Raw genomic sequence first — 16,322 nt, 5'->3', positions numbered from 1 at the left:
CTCTCTCTCTCTCTCTCTCTCTCTCTCTCTCTCTCTCTCTCTCTCTCTCTCTCACACACACACACACTCTCGCGCGCGCTGGCGCGCGCACACACACACACACAGCCTCGCACCAGTCTATACACTGGAGGAGAGAACATTTCCTTCGCGTCCCTTCCCTCTCCATCCAGACACGCCGAGGAGCCGCGCGGTGGGAGCCCCCGGATCGTCTGGAAATGCGAATCCTAAAGCGCTTTCTCGCCTGTATTCAGCTTCTCTGTGTTTGCCGCCTGGGTGAGTGTTAAGACCTCGGCGGGGTTTCCCTGTGGGATTGTTTGGGACACGGGTGGGGGGATTTCAGAGCTTTCGGTACTTGCTGCCGCGTCGCCATCTAGCAAGGAGGCAAGAGGGACGGCGGACTAGGGAGCCCCCCGTGTTGCGGCGGCACGACAGGGTGTCGGCAGCGTGGGAGAACGCGCCCCCTCCCCACCTCGCACCTCCGCCACAGTTCACCTGCCCGCGGGGATGCTGCTCCCGCGGCCAGGAGAGGGGGGCTTGCCCGTCACGCTTCTTGTCCTCGCAGCTCTTCTCTTTGCAAAGTGTGGAAAAGAGCCTTTTAGATATACATAAAAAGATAAATACACCCTTGGTGCGGGGCTACGTATTGTATCGCATTCTTGCTGTTTAGTTCATGCTACGGATATTTATGGGCTTGAATGAGGAATACACGTGTCGGTTGCGAATTAAACACACACACATACACACACACACACACACACACACACACACACGCCCGAAAGGTAGTAACAGGAACAGGCACCAACCTGACTTTTCAGTGTTTTCAGTACTTTTAATTTAGTCACATTCAAGTCTGGGCAGTTACTTTAAAAAAAAAGTTTCAATCAGAATTTCTGTGAACATTCTGCCACTGCTGCCAAAGTCAGAGGAGAGCTGCAGGTTGATATAGGTATTCAGGGATTCATCTTTTACCCACCACCTTCCAGGTTACACATTTAATACTGAAACTGTCTTCTGAAAGAGCCAGTTAGAATCTTTACCTGGGTTGCAGATTCAACTGTTCAGGGCATTTTCTGGAAGGATTTTAAGACTGGATTTTTGTATTCTATTAAAGAAGTGTCTTTTTATTCTTCATGAAGATGTTCTATTACGATGGCATGTAATAGGTTTAGAGCCATTAACCCAAAAGTTAGAAAATGTACCTCCGTTTGTGAGCACACATATTTTACTCTTTACAGTTAGAGGATCCTAATAGATTGTTCATAATAAAGTAGATATTAACCTATATTTTTATCCAGTAGATGGTGCTGCTCTTGGCACAGTACCTTTACAAAAAGAAATCATTTCTGTGTTGTAACTAATGGGCATTGCATTGCTATATGGTGATAATTGCCAATAGCCTGCCAGATATATGCACATAATTTAAATTCTAAAAGCTTTATGAAAGTGCTCAGAGATGGTGTGATGCACACGGTTGACATTTACGACTTGCGAGGAATCTGGTCCTGGTTTTCTCTAAAACCATACAATTGATTCTGGAGAGGGGAAGGCATTTTTTAAAAGTACTGTGGTCATCAAATACATACCTGTTGAATTTATGTTTCTGTTATAGATCTGTTTTAATAACAAAGCCAGGTCCTCTTGGTACTTAGATTATTATTTAAAGAAAATCTCAACTGTAGTATAAAAATAAACCAGAGAATACTGATTTGCATGCCACCTAAACCACATTCCCTGAGTATATTGTGAAGTTTTAAAATTAATATATAATTTGCATGGCATAAAATTCATCTTTTTAAATTGTTCTGTTCAGTGGGTTTTAGTATATTCACAAAGTTGTGCAACCATCACCACTATCTAATTATAGGACATTTTAATCACCCCCAAAAGAAACTCCATGAACAGTCATTCCTCACTCTCTCTGACCCTAGCACTGGCAATCACTAATCTACTTTCTTTTTCTATAGATGTGTCTATTCTGAGCATTTATATAAATAGAATTGTCTGATACGTAGCCTCTGGTGTCTGGCTTCATTCACGTAGCATGTTTTCAAGATTCATCCATGTTGTAGCATGTATCAGTACTTCTTTCCTTTTGGGTGGAATGCTATTCCATTTCAATACACCATGTTTTGCAAAGGCTTTTCTCAATAAAGCATTGTTAGTAGCCTGTTGCTTGGGGTTTATAGATTTCAGTTTATTGGACATTTTCTTTAATGTTTTGATGATGTAAAATTTAACTGGAAAGGATTAAATGAATTGTTTAAGAGTATTGCAAGTTTATGTGATGATCTTGAATGTGAGCTTGTATTAGAACTCAGAATGTGGGTTTTTTGAGACTGGCAGGTGAATACTTTTGTATCTCTTCCCATTTGAACACAGTTGGCCTTTTACTTTGTTGCCTGCAGACTGACCTAGGGGCCTTGGCTACCTCAGATGGAATGAATACCTGATCTCAGATAGGACATTTTGAAAAACTGAGGCACATTATCTACCAATGAAAAATTCAGTCTCCACTTCAATTATTTTACTCTTAACATCTACTGTTGTATTTGTGAATGTGTTTACTACTCATTCTCAGTGTCTTTGGAGCCAGTGAGTTGAGCTGGCACATATAATAGATGCTCAGGAAAGGTCCGCCCACTGAGACTTACTGTGCAGGATGACAGCTCTGATACAATTTGAATGTTAGGCTGCCATCCTTACCATTATCCAGAAACAAGATGTAGAATTCATTAAGGTGTTCATTGTTAGCAATGTCATAATGACCTTATCACTTTTTGTGTCCAAAATGTCCTGATGATTTTGAACTGGACATAAGGACCAATTGCTTCTTTCAAGTAACTCTCCAAACACAAAAATCCTCATTCGATTATTTGGAGTGAAACAAATTCTTCCTTTCCACATTACTACTAGGGATCCCTAGAAACTAAAGAGGAACATTATGGGTTTTTTGCGGGGAGGAGGTTAAATCTATCTGTGAGTTCATCCATTTGGATCATCATATCAAGATTAGCCTGAAGCCTCAAATGTTTTTGCCAGAATTAGCTAGATCACAGTTCTTAAACTTTAGGGTACGTCAGAGGCACCAGGAGGGCTTGTTAAAGCACAGTTTGTGGGGTCCACCCTGAAGAGTTTTGATTCAGTAGTTCTGGGGTGGGGCTGAGAATCTCAGTGTCTAACAAATTCCCAGGATATGCAGATGCTGCTGGTCTAGGCCCACATCTTGACAACTGCTGAGCTAGTTTGACATTTAAATGTCAATAAAGTTTCTGGCTTATTAACAAGATTTTACCATGGACTTGATTTCTGATACCTGACTTAATATTAATTTTAAAAATCACATGAGGAACACAACATTTAGTGTTATTCAGCTGAAGGAGATTCTTAATCAGAGAGGCAGAAAATAAAGATGACTCCAAGAGAATTCCCTAAGTGAATTTGAACCTTCTCTAAAATAATTGAGAGGTTTTCTACTAGGTGGAGAACTAATGTAATGACTGTATAACTCTAGTTATTATTTAATTGTGACCCACTGAACAGGTAATGGGAAAATCTGCAATGGCTTCCTGTAAGGAGGCTTAAATATGAGTCATAGAGGAGAGGTAGGTGTTTTAAGAGCTTTTAAGGAGGAATAGTTTCTTTCAACTAATGAGAATTCAGGATCCTTTTTCTTGAATTTTATTTTATTTACTTTTTATAAGCAGGTTCTTATTAGTTATCCATTTTATACATATTAGTGTGTATATGTCAATTTCAGGATCTCTGAATTGAGTTACAGTCATGCTAGGTACACTGAACTAATATGTTTAAATATTACTGTTAAATTTGTAATGAATCAAATTCTGAACTTTTAAGTCATGTATTATTGCTTTAAAGGACACATTAACTACAAATTATACCCAATTCCTCTGCAAGAATTAATTGCTTAATTTATCTTGAGTATGGAATCAGTAGAATCCAGTATGTTATGACTCTCAGCTTGGTCTGTTTACCTTCCGAAGACAAATTGTAACCAGGAATAGAAAATATTCATGCCTTTTTCCCCCAAATAATAACTAGTCTCCATTCAGAAAATTAATTACTTTTGATTTGCAGAATAGGAATTTTCTTTATTTCATCTCTCTCTCCTTTTTATGTAGACTATAGCTGCTTCCACTCAGGGAAGTTTGCCAGGATAAATCATTTCATTGATGAATTCATTTATGCTGTCATGTCTGCATGAGACATTTGGGAACTTGTTGAAAATTTCTTGTGGGAATTTTGCTTCCGGCAAAAATTCAGGTTTTTCTGGAAGCATGCACTGCATTTCCTCTTTCCCCTGACTCCAAGGAGATTTGAGTTTTGTCTAACCTGGTAGCATTGCTTGACCACTCATTTGCCAACTGTTTAGACTAGTATGGAAATGGAACCCCCTCATTCAGGACCAGAGGACCTCAGAGGAAGGCCTTGTTTAAGAAGATGAGCTTGTGTTTTGTTTCCATTTACCATCTACTCAGTGCTTGCCAGGTGCAGACCCACTGCTGGGCATTTTGTGTACATTTTCTCATTTCATTCTCCCCAAAAGTGTTTCAGATAGGTGTTTCATTTTACACGTTTCAGCTGAGGGAACTGAGGCACAGAGAAGTTAGATGACTTACCTAAAATCGCACAGCCTGTTTCAGTCTATATGTTCCTTCTGACTCTCAAGCCTGAGCCTTTTCCTCCTTTCATTCCTGGGAGATGAATTTGCTGTTTGGAATATACTAGCTCGTTTCACATGAGATGTGATGCTACATTTCACGTTTCCATTTGCTTTCTTGCAGATATCCATTCATGATTTTTCCCATGTGCTCCCATATTACTTTTTCCCCCTTTTCTTTTTTGAAAAAATTAAGACACAATTTATCTTTTCTAGTGTACCATCTGGAAAGTTTTGACAAATACATATAGTCAGGTAACAACCACCATGATCCAGATATAGAACATTCCCATCCGTACTGTTTTAACTACTCTTCCATTACAGGTTTTCTAAGTGCCCAGCATCTGCTAGGCACTAATAATTAAGCAGTGCATCAACATACAGAGTCCTAATACTCATGATGCCTACAATCCAGCTGATCTGAATCATTCCCCACATTGAAACCTCCTTTAAATCTCACTTTGAAGATGTTTTCTTCTTTTAGAACTAGTTGAAAATAAGTCTTTCCCAAATATCTCTTAATGTGTTAAATATCTTAACTTTTAAATATTTTTAAATGTTTCCCACTTCATCAAGAAGGCCATTGGTAAAAGTCAGAACCAATTTAAACATGACATATGTACGTTTCGATTGTGCTTTAACTTTTAGTGTCTTGTTGGGAGTAATTCCTGGCAGCAACCACAGGTTACAGAAGGAAACCAGTTTTTTATCTGTGTTTTTAATTCTTCAGAGGCATGTATAACATATGTATAGGAATTAAGGGAAAAATTATTTGATCATATGGCACAGTCTTAAAACACTTATATTTTAGAACTGTGCTGTGCAGTGCCACGGCCACTAGGCATATGTGGCTATTTAATTTCAAATTTATTTAATACATTGATTCAGTTCCTCATTCACACCAGCCATATTTCAAGTGCTCAGTCGGCACATGTGACTAGTGGCTGCTGCATGGGGCAGTGCACACATAGAACATTTATATCACTGGAGAAAGTCTATTAAACAGTGCTGTTTTAGAATCAAAAGCTGATAAAGTATTGATTGATAGTACTGATGAGAACTCAACTCAACTAAAAAGACTCCTAGAGTCATTAAGATTATTTGAAGTATCGATGTATGTTGGTTATTTTTGGCCTGTGTTGTGTCAGCCATACAAAAATCACAGAGATGTTCTGGTGGCCTGAGGTAGAGTAGCAATAGATGAAGAAAGGTAAATGGCCACTTTGTGGCCTTTAGAGACTGGGGTTGAATGGATGAGATTAGCTCTGGCCCAGGAGTGAGAGCTCCCACAACTCATTTTCTGTACCTGTTCTAGCATTCACTGTGTTGCTTTGCAATGTCTCTGTCTCTCTCCCCAATTAGACAAGCTCCTTGAGGGCAGAGACTGTATTTCATTCGACCTTGGACTTAGCATTCTTGAACTTAGCACCTATAGTAGGTGCTTAATAAATCTTTAATACAGTACTGTGAAGATTGTTAGATAGCAGTAGGTTTTTGCTGTTGCGATCAGCCAGTTTATTCTGGCCTTTCCTTCTTTTGATTCTAATCTCAATTCGAGAGTTCGGTCACCATTGACCTCTAGCCATCCATCTTTAATGCCACTTCTGGCACCAGACCTTTGCTTTCTTTGATTCTCCCAGAAATGCACTTAAGCATCACCTAGATCCTATCTGGGCATGAAAAATATAGTCCCCATGATAGCCACTGCATGTGTAGTGGCAGGAGCAGTTTTGAGTGAACATTTAATTCTAGATGAGTTGGCAGCCATGAAGCTTGGATATGTCCCGGTGGCAGGGCATTAAGCCAGTGTGTATGTGTGTATATAATTGCACATGCACATGCAAGCATGCTTCCCTGTTAGGGAGAAGAGGGCAGTGGGCGTGGGGGGTGGTCAGTAATGATAAATGAAGTATCTTGATGCCACGAAGACAGTATTTTTAGTCAATCAGAAGCCATCATGTTAGATTAAGTGCTCTGTAGTCAAGCTGGCCATGAGAGGTAGTGGCCCAAGTCAGTTCTGGAAAGCAGACAAATGACAGGAAGTGCAGTTACATTATGTGGATATTCATGCTTTTGGAATTTGTCTGAAGTTTTATCATTAATCTCAGAGATGAGGTACTGCTTGTGGCTCAGCCCTGCACATAGCGGATGTTCAGCAAATATTTGAATTTAGTTAAATTCAGATGGAACAGGGCAGGGGATGAGTTAGAAATTTTCACAGGAGTTAAAAACAGAAACAAGATTTGCTCTTCGATTAGGATCTTTGCTTTATTTTCTTCTCACTCACCTTCCTTTCTTTTATTAGTTTCTATTTCCTTTTCACCTCACTTCCTTTAATCACGAGTTTAAGATTTTTAAAAAATTCAAAATTGCTCAGCATTGTGATGAAGATTATGATAGGAAGAAGACTGACACTATTTGATACCATTATTTTAAAATATTTTAGATGTAATTTGGGGAGCTTTGTAGTTAACATAATTTTAAAAGTATGTGTTAACATATCTTTCTGCCTAAAAATTCTAATGTGTTAAAATGGGCAGATTATCTTTTTTTTTTTTGTTTCTGATACTTATGCAGTTATTAGAGTAAATGTGATTATTCAGAGTCCTGGTTAATGTGAACTTTCTGGTTTCATTCAATAAGCATGCATTAATTTATGTACACATTGACAAAAGATAAGTTTTTTACAAATTCCTTGGAAATATAATCTTTATACATTTGGAAAGAATAATTTATTAATTAGCAAGAAAGAAGGATTTTCTGTTAAAATATTCATAACAATGTCCACAGGTACCTTTCTATTCTTGGAGCATCATTCTATCCTTCTTTTTCTCTGCCTTCCCCATCTACTCCATAATTTTTCTGTTCTTTCACTGTCACTGACTAACTGCTTATTTCTTGATGTCTAGAGCTCTAACATATTTACTTAAAGATGGGTCTTGATACTAGACCTTTCCTCTGAACTGGTTAACTCAGTACCTTGAATAGGAATAAAAGAAAATCTTGCTGTTTAAAATGACCTCTTTTTACAGAGATCCTGGTCACCACCAGAGTCCTGTTTGTGTGATTGGAATAACAGAATGCTGGCCAGATATAAGGAACTTTCTGGATATTCTCAAAGTTTTCAGTCACCTGGTCATCAGATTAAAAATATTTCTGTAATGATGTTGTTGCCTTTGCATTCTGACACATTTTCTTGAATAGGGTAATAAGGGTGGCATCTCACCTGGCACACAGAATTGTGCAGAATCTTGGTCTGACCACTGGTGTGTTTTGCACATGTGATACCCTTGTCATGTTTGTTTCAGTGTGAAATTAGGTTGATAACCATTGATCTCGGTCAGTAGTTCTCAATCCTGGCTGCACTTTGAAATTATCTAGTGTTGTGGATTGAATGTTTGTATCCCCCCAGCATTCCTATGTTGAAGTCCTAACCCCCAATGTGATGGTACTTACAGGTGGGACCTTGAGGAGGTAATTAGTTTTAGATGAAATCATGAAAGTGGAATCCCCTTGATGGGATTAATGTCCTTATAAGAAGAGAAAGAGAGACCAGAACTCTCTTTCTTTTCTGACGTGAAAACACAGAGGGAAGGCAGATGTCTGTAAGCCAGGAAGAGTGTTTTCTCCAGGAACCAAATCTGCTAGCCCCTGGATCTTGGACTTCTCAGTCTCTAAAACTGTGAGAATAAATGTTTAAGCCATCCAGTCTATGGCATTGTTTTTATAGCAGCCTGAGCTGACTATATACCAGGGGAACTTTTAAAACATACCGATGTCTGGGCCCTACCCTGGATCAAGTACATGTGTGGGTGTGGGCCCCAGACGTGAACGTTTTCTTAAAACTCCCCAGGTGATTACAGAGTATAGCCAGCATTTAAAACGACAGATCTAGGTCAACCTTGTGATACTACTAATCTTAGTTCATTTTTCTTAAGGTAGCTATATTGGCAAGTTTCATGCCATTCTAAAACAAAGCTAGTACCACAGGACAAAGGCCCTGGAAAACTTCCCATCCCTCTCTCCTCTTCTTAAGGCAGTTTCAGTTTCAGGGTAACCCTAGAAGGAGGAGTATGGACTATAATGGTTGACCTCATAGTCTTTGAAAGCCAGAGGAACTTCAGGAGGCCAGACAGTCTTGGAGTTGGTCCAAAGATTCAAGTCTATCAGCAGATGGGAGGATTACTGAACCACTCTGAGATGGGAGACACAAGTGCATTTATCAGGACATGGGCACATAATATCTTTTGTTTTGTCAACGATACATATTATTACTGTTCCCTTGTCTTGTTTATTTTCTTTCTCCATGCATAATTTGTTCTAGTCGTAGTTATTATTTTCTGTTATGTAGTAGATACAAGATTTAGCTGTATTTTTTCATTTCAGCAATTTGTTTTGTGTGTGTGTGTTTAAAATTACATTTTCATTATCGACCAGGTGTTGGCTATTTGTTTTTACTGTATTTGAAAAGCACTAATAGCTCTGCTTAAAAGTTAACAAAGAACTTTTTTAGATGGCCCAAACAACTATTTTAATATTCTTAATCATTAAATAGTGAGAACACAAGCACACAATTCACTGACTCTTTATTGAGCACCTTGTTTGTGATAAATATTCTCCTAGAGAGAATATTCCTCTAGTGTTCTGCTAAGCCTTTGCAAGAGAGAAAGATCCATACATAAGTAGCTCTCATACATGGCAGAGTTTGCAGAATATGAAAGCGTGAGTTGTGAGTAGGCTAAATTCACCTCTGGGAACATTTCTAAGAGGATATGGGTTGGATGGAGCCCCTGGATGGAGGAGGGTAGGTCTTCAAGGGCCACTGTTGAGGGGAAAGGTATTAGTGGCAAAAAAGATGGCATACACAGAAGCAAGGAATAAGATCGAGAATGTGGTGTTTAGAGGGAGGAAAAAAATTAGGAGGGGTTTGTATTAGTGGAAAAGTTTCAAATAGTCGGTAGGATTTCCAATGGCTAATTGAAGGGTTTGGAGTTTGGAATTTATCCAGTATATTGTGGAGAGCTAGTGGAGGGTTTCGAGCAGTGGAATGACTCGAGTAGATCTCTTTACTTTAGGAAGGTAACTCCAGTATGTCAGAGTGTAGGATGGATTGGAGCAGAGTGAGACTGGGAATCAGGAAGCTCAGTTAAAAGGCTATTACACTGTGTCAAAGTGGAAATTTGATAGATCATTTGGAGGTATAATAATACCATCCTCTTTAAATAGTACTTTAATGTTTAAAAGTATTTTCAAATATATTGCCTCATATGATATAAGTGTAATTAGTATAATTGCTAGGACTTGGTGCCATTCTCTGGAGAGTGAGTCTTTGGTGGTCCTCAAGGGAACATCCTCCCTGGGAAGATGAAGATGTAGCAAGGACTGTATAGAGTGAGAGAAATATCCAGGAAGGAAAAGTGGAGGCAGCAAATACATACAGAATTTGATAATTAGAAGGGAAGAAAAGAAGGAAGGTAGCATGAAGACTGCTTATGTATTGAATGGTAGGATTCCAAATTTGTTACCTCAAGACATAGGAATTGACGGTAAACATTTCCTCTGAACTGATTAACTCAGTGCCTTGAGAAGTAACAAGAAGAAATGGTGCTGCTTAAAATGATCTATCTTTATCGATTTTAGTAGAGATCGTAGTCACAACTCTTAAAAAAAGCTTTTTTGTTTTCTTAAGAATAGGAGGGATTTGAGTATATTCACAGTGTTGGGTTAATTTTATCAAGTCTTATCAAAACTCTTTACTTCATTCACCTTGAAAATCCTTGTATTTGTCCTTTTTAAAATGAGCACAGGTATATTGGACATTTCAGTCAGCTGTCTGCCAATAAGTAGGCTTTCTTAATATCCATGATTTCAGATGGCTTGAAGGCTATCATATTCCTACCACATAAGCTAATATCTTTGTATATTGCTTGCAGCTTGTGTTTTACATAAAAACAGTGCAATGGAAGATGATCCATAGAATAGGCTTCCCAGAATTTGTTTTAAAATTGATTTTAGCAAGTTTTTTCTTTTAATTCATGAAAAATACAATAGGATTTTATCTACTGTTTGTCTCTTAAGATATATTAAGGATGCACAAAGTTGTAAATTAATGAATCATTAAGTTTCAGAAAGGGATAAAGTGGCAGCTGTCTAGGATAGAAATATAAGCATATTTTCTTGTGTAATGAAGAAACGTAGCTATATTATGCTATATGAGTTGGATGCAAGACTTTTGTATTTAAGAAGTATGACTGAATGAATTCTTCATGAGTAGTACTTGGTTATGGTCAAGTTTCCTTCGATGGTTTTCAGAGTGGGGAAATAAGATGTAATATGCATATATAGAAAATATATTTATATAAGTACTTTATATATAAATATATGTGATATGCATATATTATATATTGTGTAGATATGCATATATGTACACAATAAATAAATAAGTAAACATATATATCTATATATATCTATATATATCTATATCCATGTATTCCTGCTTCTCAAAACTGATATTGCCTTATTTTGAGCATTAAAAGATCACATCCTATGGGAAAATCATTAAGTTTAATGATGGGAATTGTCCTGGATATTTTCAGCCTGACTTTTCCTGCCTCCAGCATAAAGAAAGGAGAGGAAGAAGGTCTGCCTTTTCCTGTGACCTGAATATAGTGCTGTTCTTCACCAAAGGGGTTGAGTCCGGTTGAGATCAACGGAACTCGTTTTACCAGGTCCTCATTGAACAGCCACTGTGTGCTTATCACTGTGCTTGACTTTAATAGTTTTTCTCTTTGAGGAGTTAATCTGGTTACAGATGTAAAATGAACCCTGGTGGGAGCATACCAGAATAGAGAATAATGAAATACATGTTAGATTGTATAAATCAGATTTTAAGTCTGTGGAAAGTCATAAAAAAAGAGACAAAATAAAGATGTGAATTCATTTAAAAAAATGTCTCTGTGAGCATATGAGCAGCAGTTCTTCTTTTCGAACGTGGAGTGTTTACTGTTTCATTCAGTAATTTAAGCATTGTTTGTGTCCCCTACAATATTCTACCCTACCACATTCAAAATGATAGTGTAAGTAGCAAAATATATGGACAAAATGTGCAGGTTAAAACACTCTTCTTGTATGTTCTGTTTAACACGTACTTACTGCTGAGAAAATGTCACATAATTTCCATAGTTAAGTCTGTCCCAATTTGAGGCTAAATTATTGGTGGTGGCAGCTGCTATTTTGTGACAAAGGTAAACTCTTGGTGCTAAAATTTCAAAGAATGAGTTGATATGCATATGATACTTGGCTAAAAGTCTATCAGAATGAGGCAAGAATTTTGGACATAGATAGCAATGCTGTCTGCAAAAGGGGTTCCTGGAAAGAAGCACAAAGAATGAAATCATTTTTAATTAGCCAGTATGGCTAGTACGTATTGCCCTTAAATACTTTACAATACAGCACAATCTGGGCATCATCCATCTCACAAGAGAATATCCCATAATGCTTCTCTCTTGCCTGTGATTGCAACTTATTTTCTTCCTAACTTTTCATTATATTTTAGCTATTTAGTATTCTTGGCAGAAGTCAAGAACACACAAGATGCTTCTTTGTTCCTCAATAATGTATTCAGAATTTTACACCAACCCCTCCGCCCCCTCCCAAAACAAATTAAACATCCGTATGGAAGTATTCCTGTTCTCTACTGGTGGGAGCTTTTCAAGGTGGCTGGTTTCTCCTCTCCCCCCTCTCCTCGCCCTCCCACATCTCCACATTTTAAAATTAGAATTTTACAGTGTCTATTTGAAAAAAATAAAACAACTGTTAGTTTTTACAAACATGATGAGAGATTAAGTTATATTAGACACAATGGCATTCAGGCAAGTGAAGATAAGAAAACATTTAGCCAAATAATCTCTCTGCTAATGATAACGGCATATAAGCCCTTTCACTGTGAGATGGGTTGGGTCTTCTCTGAATACTGGCAGAGAACGTGTACTTCCACGTAGTGAGTTTTCCCTTTTAAATGCATGGGGCGTGCTGACTTTTTTCGATGTGAGGCTTTGACACTGTAGTATACAGTCTGCTGGAGATTTGTTTGGGTGATTGCATTACTGGAGAAAACTCACTGAAAGTAGGTCATCAAGAAAAGATTGGTATAGACTTTTCTGTGTGGAAGTAATTATGCTTGTTTATTGCATTCTGCTACATTCTGCTACATATGCCAGACTATGCAAGTGCCAATGAGAAAATATGTTCACATAATCTCACTTAGGATTTGTAGCCCGGAGTTTAAGTTGCCACTGATTAAACTTCTCAAGATTCTTATATGGTATTCAATAATAAAGAGTGAAAAGTTCTTTGCATATTTTCTTGCTCCATCACTTATAAATCCCAAACACATATTAGTTGGTCAAAACACATCTGGAAAGTTCCACTATATTAAATCTCTCTCTCTCAGGCATGCTCACACACACACACACACATACACACACACACACACACACACACACGAGCCATGAAAATAGCAACAAATGCATCTCCTATTAATTTAGGAAATCCTCACCAACGTGCTTTCTTGCCAAAATGTATACAGTTCAACAAGCACACTATAGTGATTACTTACTTGACATAAATCATTGCTTTGTTGAAGGCCAATGTTAAAAAAGCCTTTTGCAAGTTTGTAGAATGGATACTGGCATGCTTGTAGGGACTTGCATCTTAGGAGAAAGATTTTCCTTTTAACAGACTGTGTTTCTGTAATTCTCAGAAAGAAATTCTCCTGCATCTGACTTCAGTGATGAAACACAATACAGGAATGAGGGTCTCCATCACTGGAAACCATTGAGGAAATAATAGATCAAATTTTGAGTCGCTTCTACTCATTTTTGGGAAGGACCCATAGGTTCATGTAACTCCTGATGTCATATGATGTCCTTACCAGGGCATGCAAGGTGCTTCAAAATCTGAATTCAGCCTACCTGTCCAGCTTGTCCTGAACTTCCTCACCTGTTCTCCTTCATTTTGGCTCATGTTTTTCCTTTTTCTTTGGTGACTTGTACCCCCTTGCATTCCTAGTTATCTTTCATCTCCTCTGTGAAGCCTTCTCTGACACATTACTGTTCTCAGCCAGGCAGGGAGACACATCACTCATACTATATTTCAGTTGTTTCCATAGCTCCCTGCCTTGAAGGAGTCTGGTCACAAGACTCTAAAGACCCCTGGCCCATATAGTAGGTGCTCAGTAAATACTTGCGGCATAAGTCATTGAGTGAAATTCCTTCCAAAGCAGTCACTCTAAAAACAGAAAATACAACAGAATCTGTCTAGTCAAATGGAAATACTGCCACCACCTCAACTCATTCAGTGCACTCCTCGGCAGGGCAACAAACTTGGGATCACATTCCCAGCATTCAGAATTAGAATTCAATTCACCCTCAAATTCACTCAATCCCTCTTATTTAAAAAAAAAAAAAAACTGAACTAAAAGTAGGTCAATCAAATCACATTCTCGTTTTAACAGGTCCAAGAGTCTATATAGATTTTGAACTGAATTGGCAAACGATCATGGACAACTTCCTAAGGGCTTTTTACTCTTGGCATTCAGACTTTTAAGAAAGAAAATTAAGTGATTGGAATAGAGTACAATAGTGAATGCAGAAGAAGGGAAGAAAGATGACTGTGGCCAGAAACAGGACAGAAAGGGAACTATAAGTTTCTTTATTCTACGTAGCGGTGGGAGAATCTACTTGTTGGCCTGCACAGCGGATGCACCATTTCTATGGCTAAGTTTTCCCTGTATTTCCTGTCAAGCTAGGGTTTTCATGAAACAAAAAGATACCGGATCCCTCTCGCTAACACCTCCTCATCCCTCCAACACCCCAGGCAGTTCCAGCCAAAAGCATTTCTCTCAGTTCTTTTTATCTTTTTTTTTTTTTAAACCAAGAACAAGATCTGAGATATGTGAGATCCTGTTTGATTCAAGCATGGAGAAAACACTGTATATTTTACATCCACTGGTTACCTGTTGCTGTCAATAGCTGTATTGTCAACATTTTATCATGGCTCCAGTGCTTTAACATTTTTGAGCAGCCTAAGTTTTAGATTTGTAGAGTTAAAGCTATTTTTCTTGGAAAAGAAAAGCCAGTATTCTTGATACCTGAAAGTCTTTAAATACGTGAGAAGAGCAGAATTATGCCTGGCCCTGCTCGAGGGGCTATGAGGGACATTCTAAAACTACATTTTGTGACAAGAATCAGAGTATCTTTTCTTTGGTCTGCTGACCTTGTTTACGACATAGCTGGAGAGTCCACAAGAAGACATGGAAACACAAAGAGATTATGGAAAAAAACAGATTGCTAAAAACAAAAGTCTGTCGAGACGGGGCAAATGTTTAGTAAAATACTATAGACGTTAGTGTTCTGCTCAATAAAAATAGTTTAAATATGTATGAGGCTAACAGGCACATAGAAATTATTTGCAGAGTTCTTTAACTTCCCAATTGCAAACAGCAATAATAAGAAGATCTAATTCAGGAAAACATCCTGGTTAGAGTAGGACAGAGGACCCACTAAGATACATAATCACTTATACTGAAAAATAGTCGTTAGTTTTAACTTAGGGTGAATTGTACTAATATTGAATAATAGATGATTTAAGAGATTATTTCAAAATGTATGTTTTACTGTGTCCAGGATAAAATGTAATCATTAAAATTTAAGAAATACAAAATTAAGAGAAAACAATGTCTGAGGAAAATAATTATAATATTCAGATGTTTAATTAAAAGACGCTGAAAAAACCAGAGGACTTGTTTAAATAAATAGTGATGCTTGATAGAATATTAACTAGGTTATTAGAAGTTTAAAAAGCTATTATTATGTAATAGCTGGAAGCAGCAGTATTTGATCTGATGAAGAACTGACAAATAGCTGTAAGCAATGATTAAGGCTCCTGTGAGACTTACTTTGGAAAAATCAGGTTTTAAAACACAATTATATAAGGAGTGAATTAATTTGTTGAATTTTTAAAATTCTGAGCACAGAGAAGAATTGTGTGGATTTAACATTAATTTTTAAAGGGATGCACTATTTCCTTCCTGTTGTTTAAAGAGGCTTTAATTATTTTAGTTATTTAAAATGAGACCTGAGTTAAACGTTCGGTATGAGAATCCTCGCACAAAATTCAGCCATTATGGTTATGGTTCTTTGGAGGCAATATCAGTCATAATGAGTAGTCTGCGTTTTTGGAAAAGTTTACTGTGACTTCAGAAGCTTTTGATAAGAAGTTATCTTCTGTGCAAAAGCAGAAGGGGAAGTATGATATTAGAAAATGTAGGTAAGAGTTCTCTGAGTGATTTGGAAGAACTTCCATCCTGAAGCAAGGCTCTGTGCAAATGCTTACAGCTAAAGGTCACATTTTTAGCAGCAGAATTTTGTTTTTGGCATTCTATCCATTCATAATTAAATCATCGGCGGCTTCTTTCAAATTGTTAGCTTAACATATGCTAATACAAATTAATCAGTAAATGCGGTTCAAATGATGGGTGTTTCTTAACATGCTGTTAGCTCTGCCATTAAAAAAAACGTCTCTTGGCCGGCTTCCCTGGTGGCGCAGTGGTTGAGAGTCCGCCTGCCGATGCAGGGGACGCGGG

The 16,322-nt window shown here is 37.8% G+C and overlaps 1 protein-coding gene across 1 annotated transcript in view; it reads left to right on the top strand.

Annotated features, from left to right (window-relative positions):
• Window positions 1-215: 215 nt before the first annotated feature.
• PTPRZ1 (protein tyrosine phosphatase receptor type Z1) overlaps window positions 216-16,322 on the top strand; it is a 164,867-nt gene continuing 148,760 nt past the window's right edge. Inside the window, exon 1 of the mRNA XM_007471315.1 lies at window positions 216-273. Coding sequence (XP_007471377.1) covers window positions 216-273 — 58 coding nt within the window. The remainder of the gene's footprint in view (window positions 274-16,322) is intronic.

This window comes from Lipotes vexillifer, unplaced genomic scaffold (genome assembly GCF_000442215.2).
Source record: "Lipotes vexillifer unplaced genomic scaffold, Lipotes_vexillifer_v1.1 scaffold618, whole genome shotgun sequence".
Lineage (NCBI taxonomy): Eukaryota > Metazoa > Chordata > Mammalia > Artiodactyla > Lipotidae > Lipotes > Lipotes vexillifer.
The sequence above is the reverse complement of the archived record's forward strand: the minus strand, read 5'-3'. Positions and strand labels throughout refer to the sequence as shown.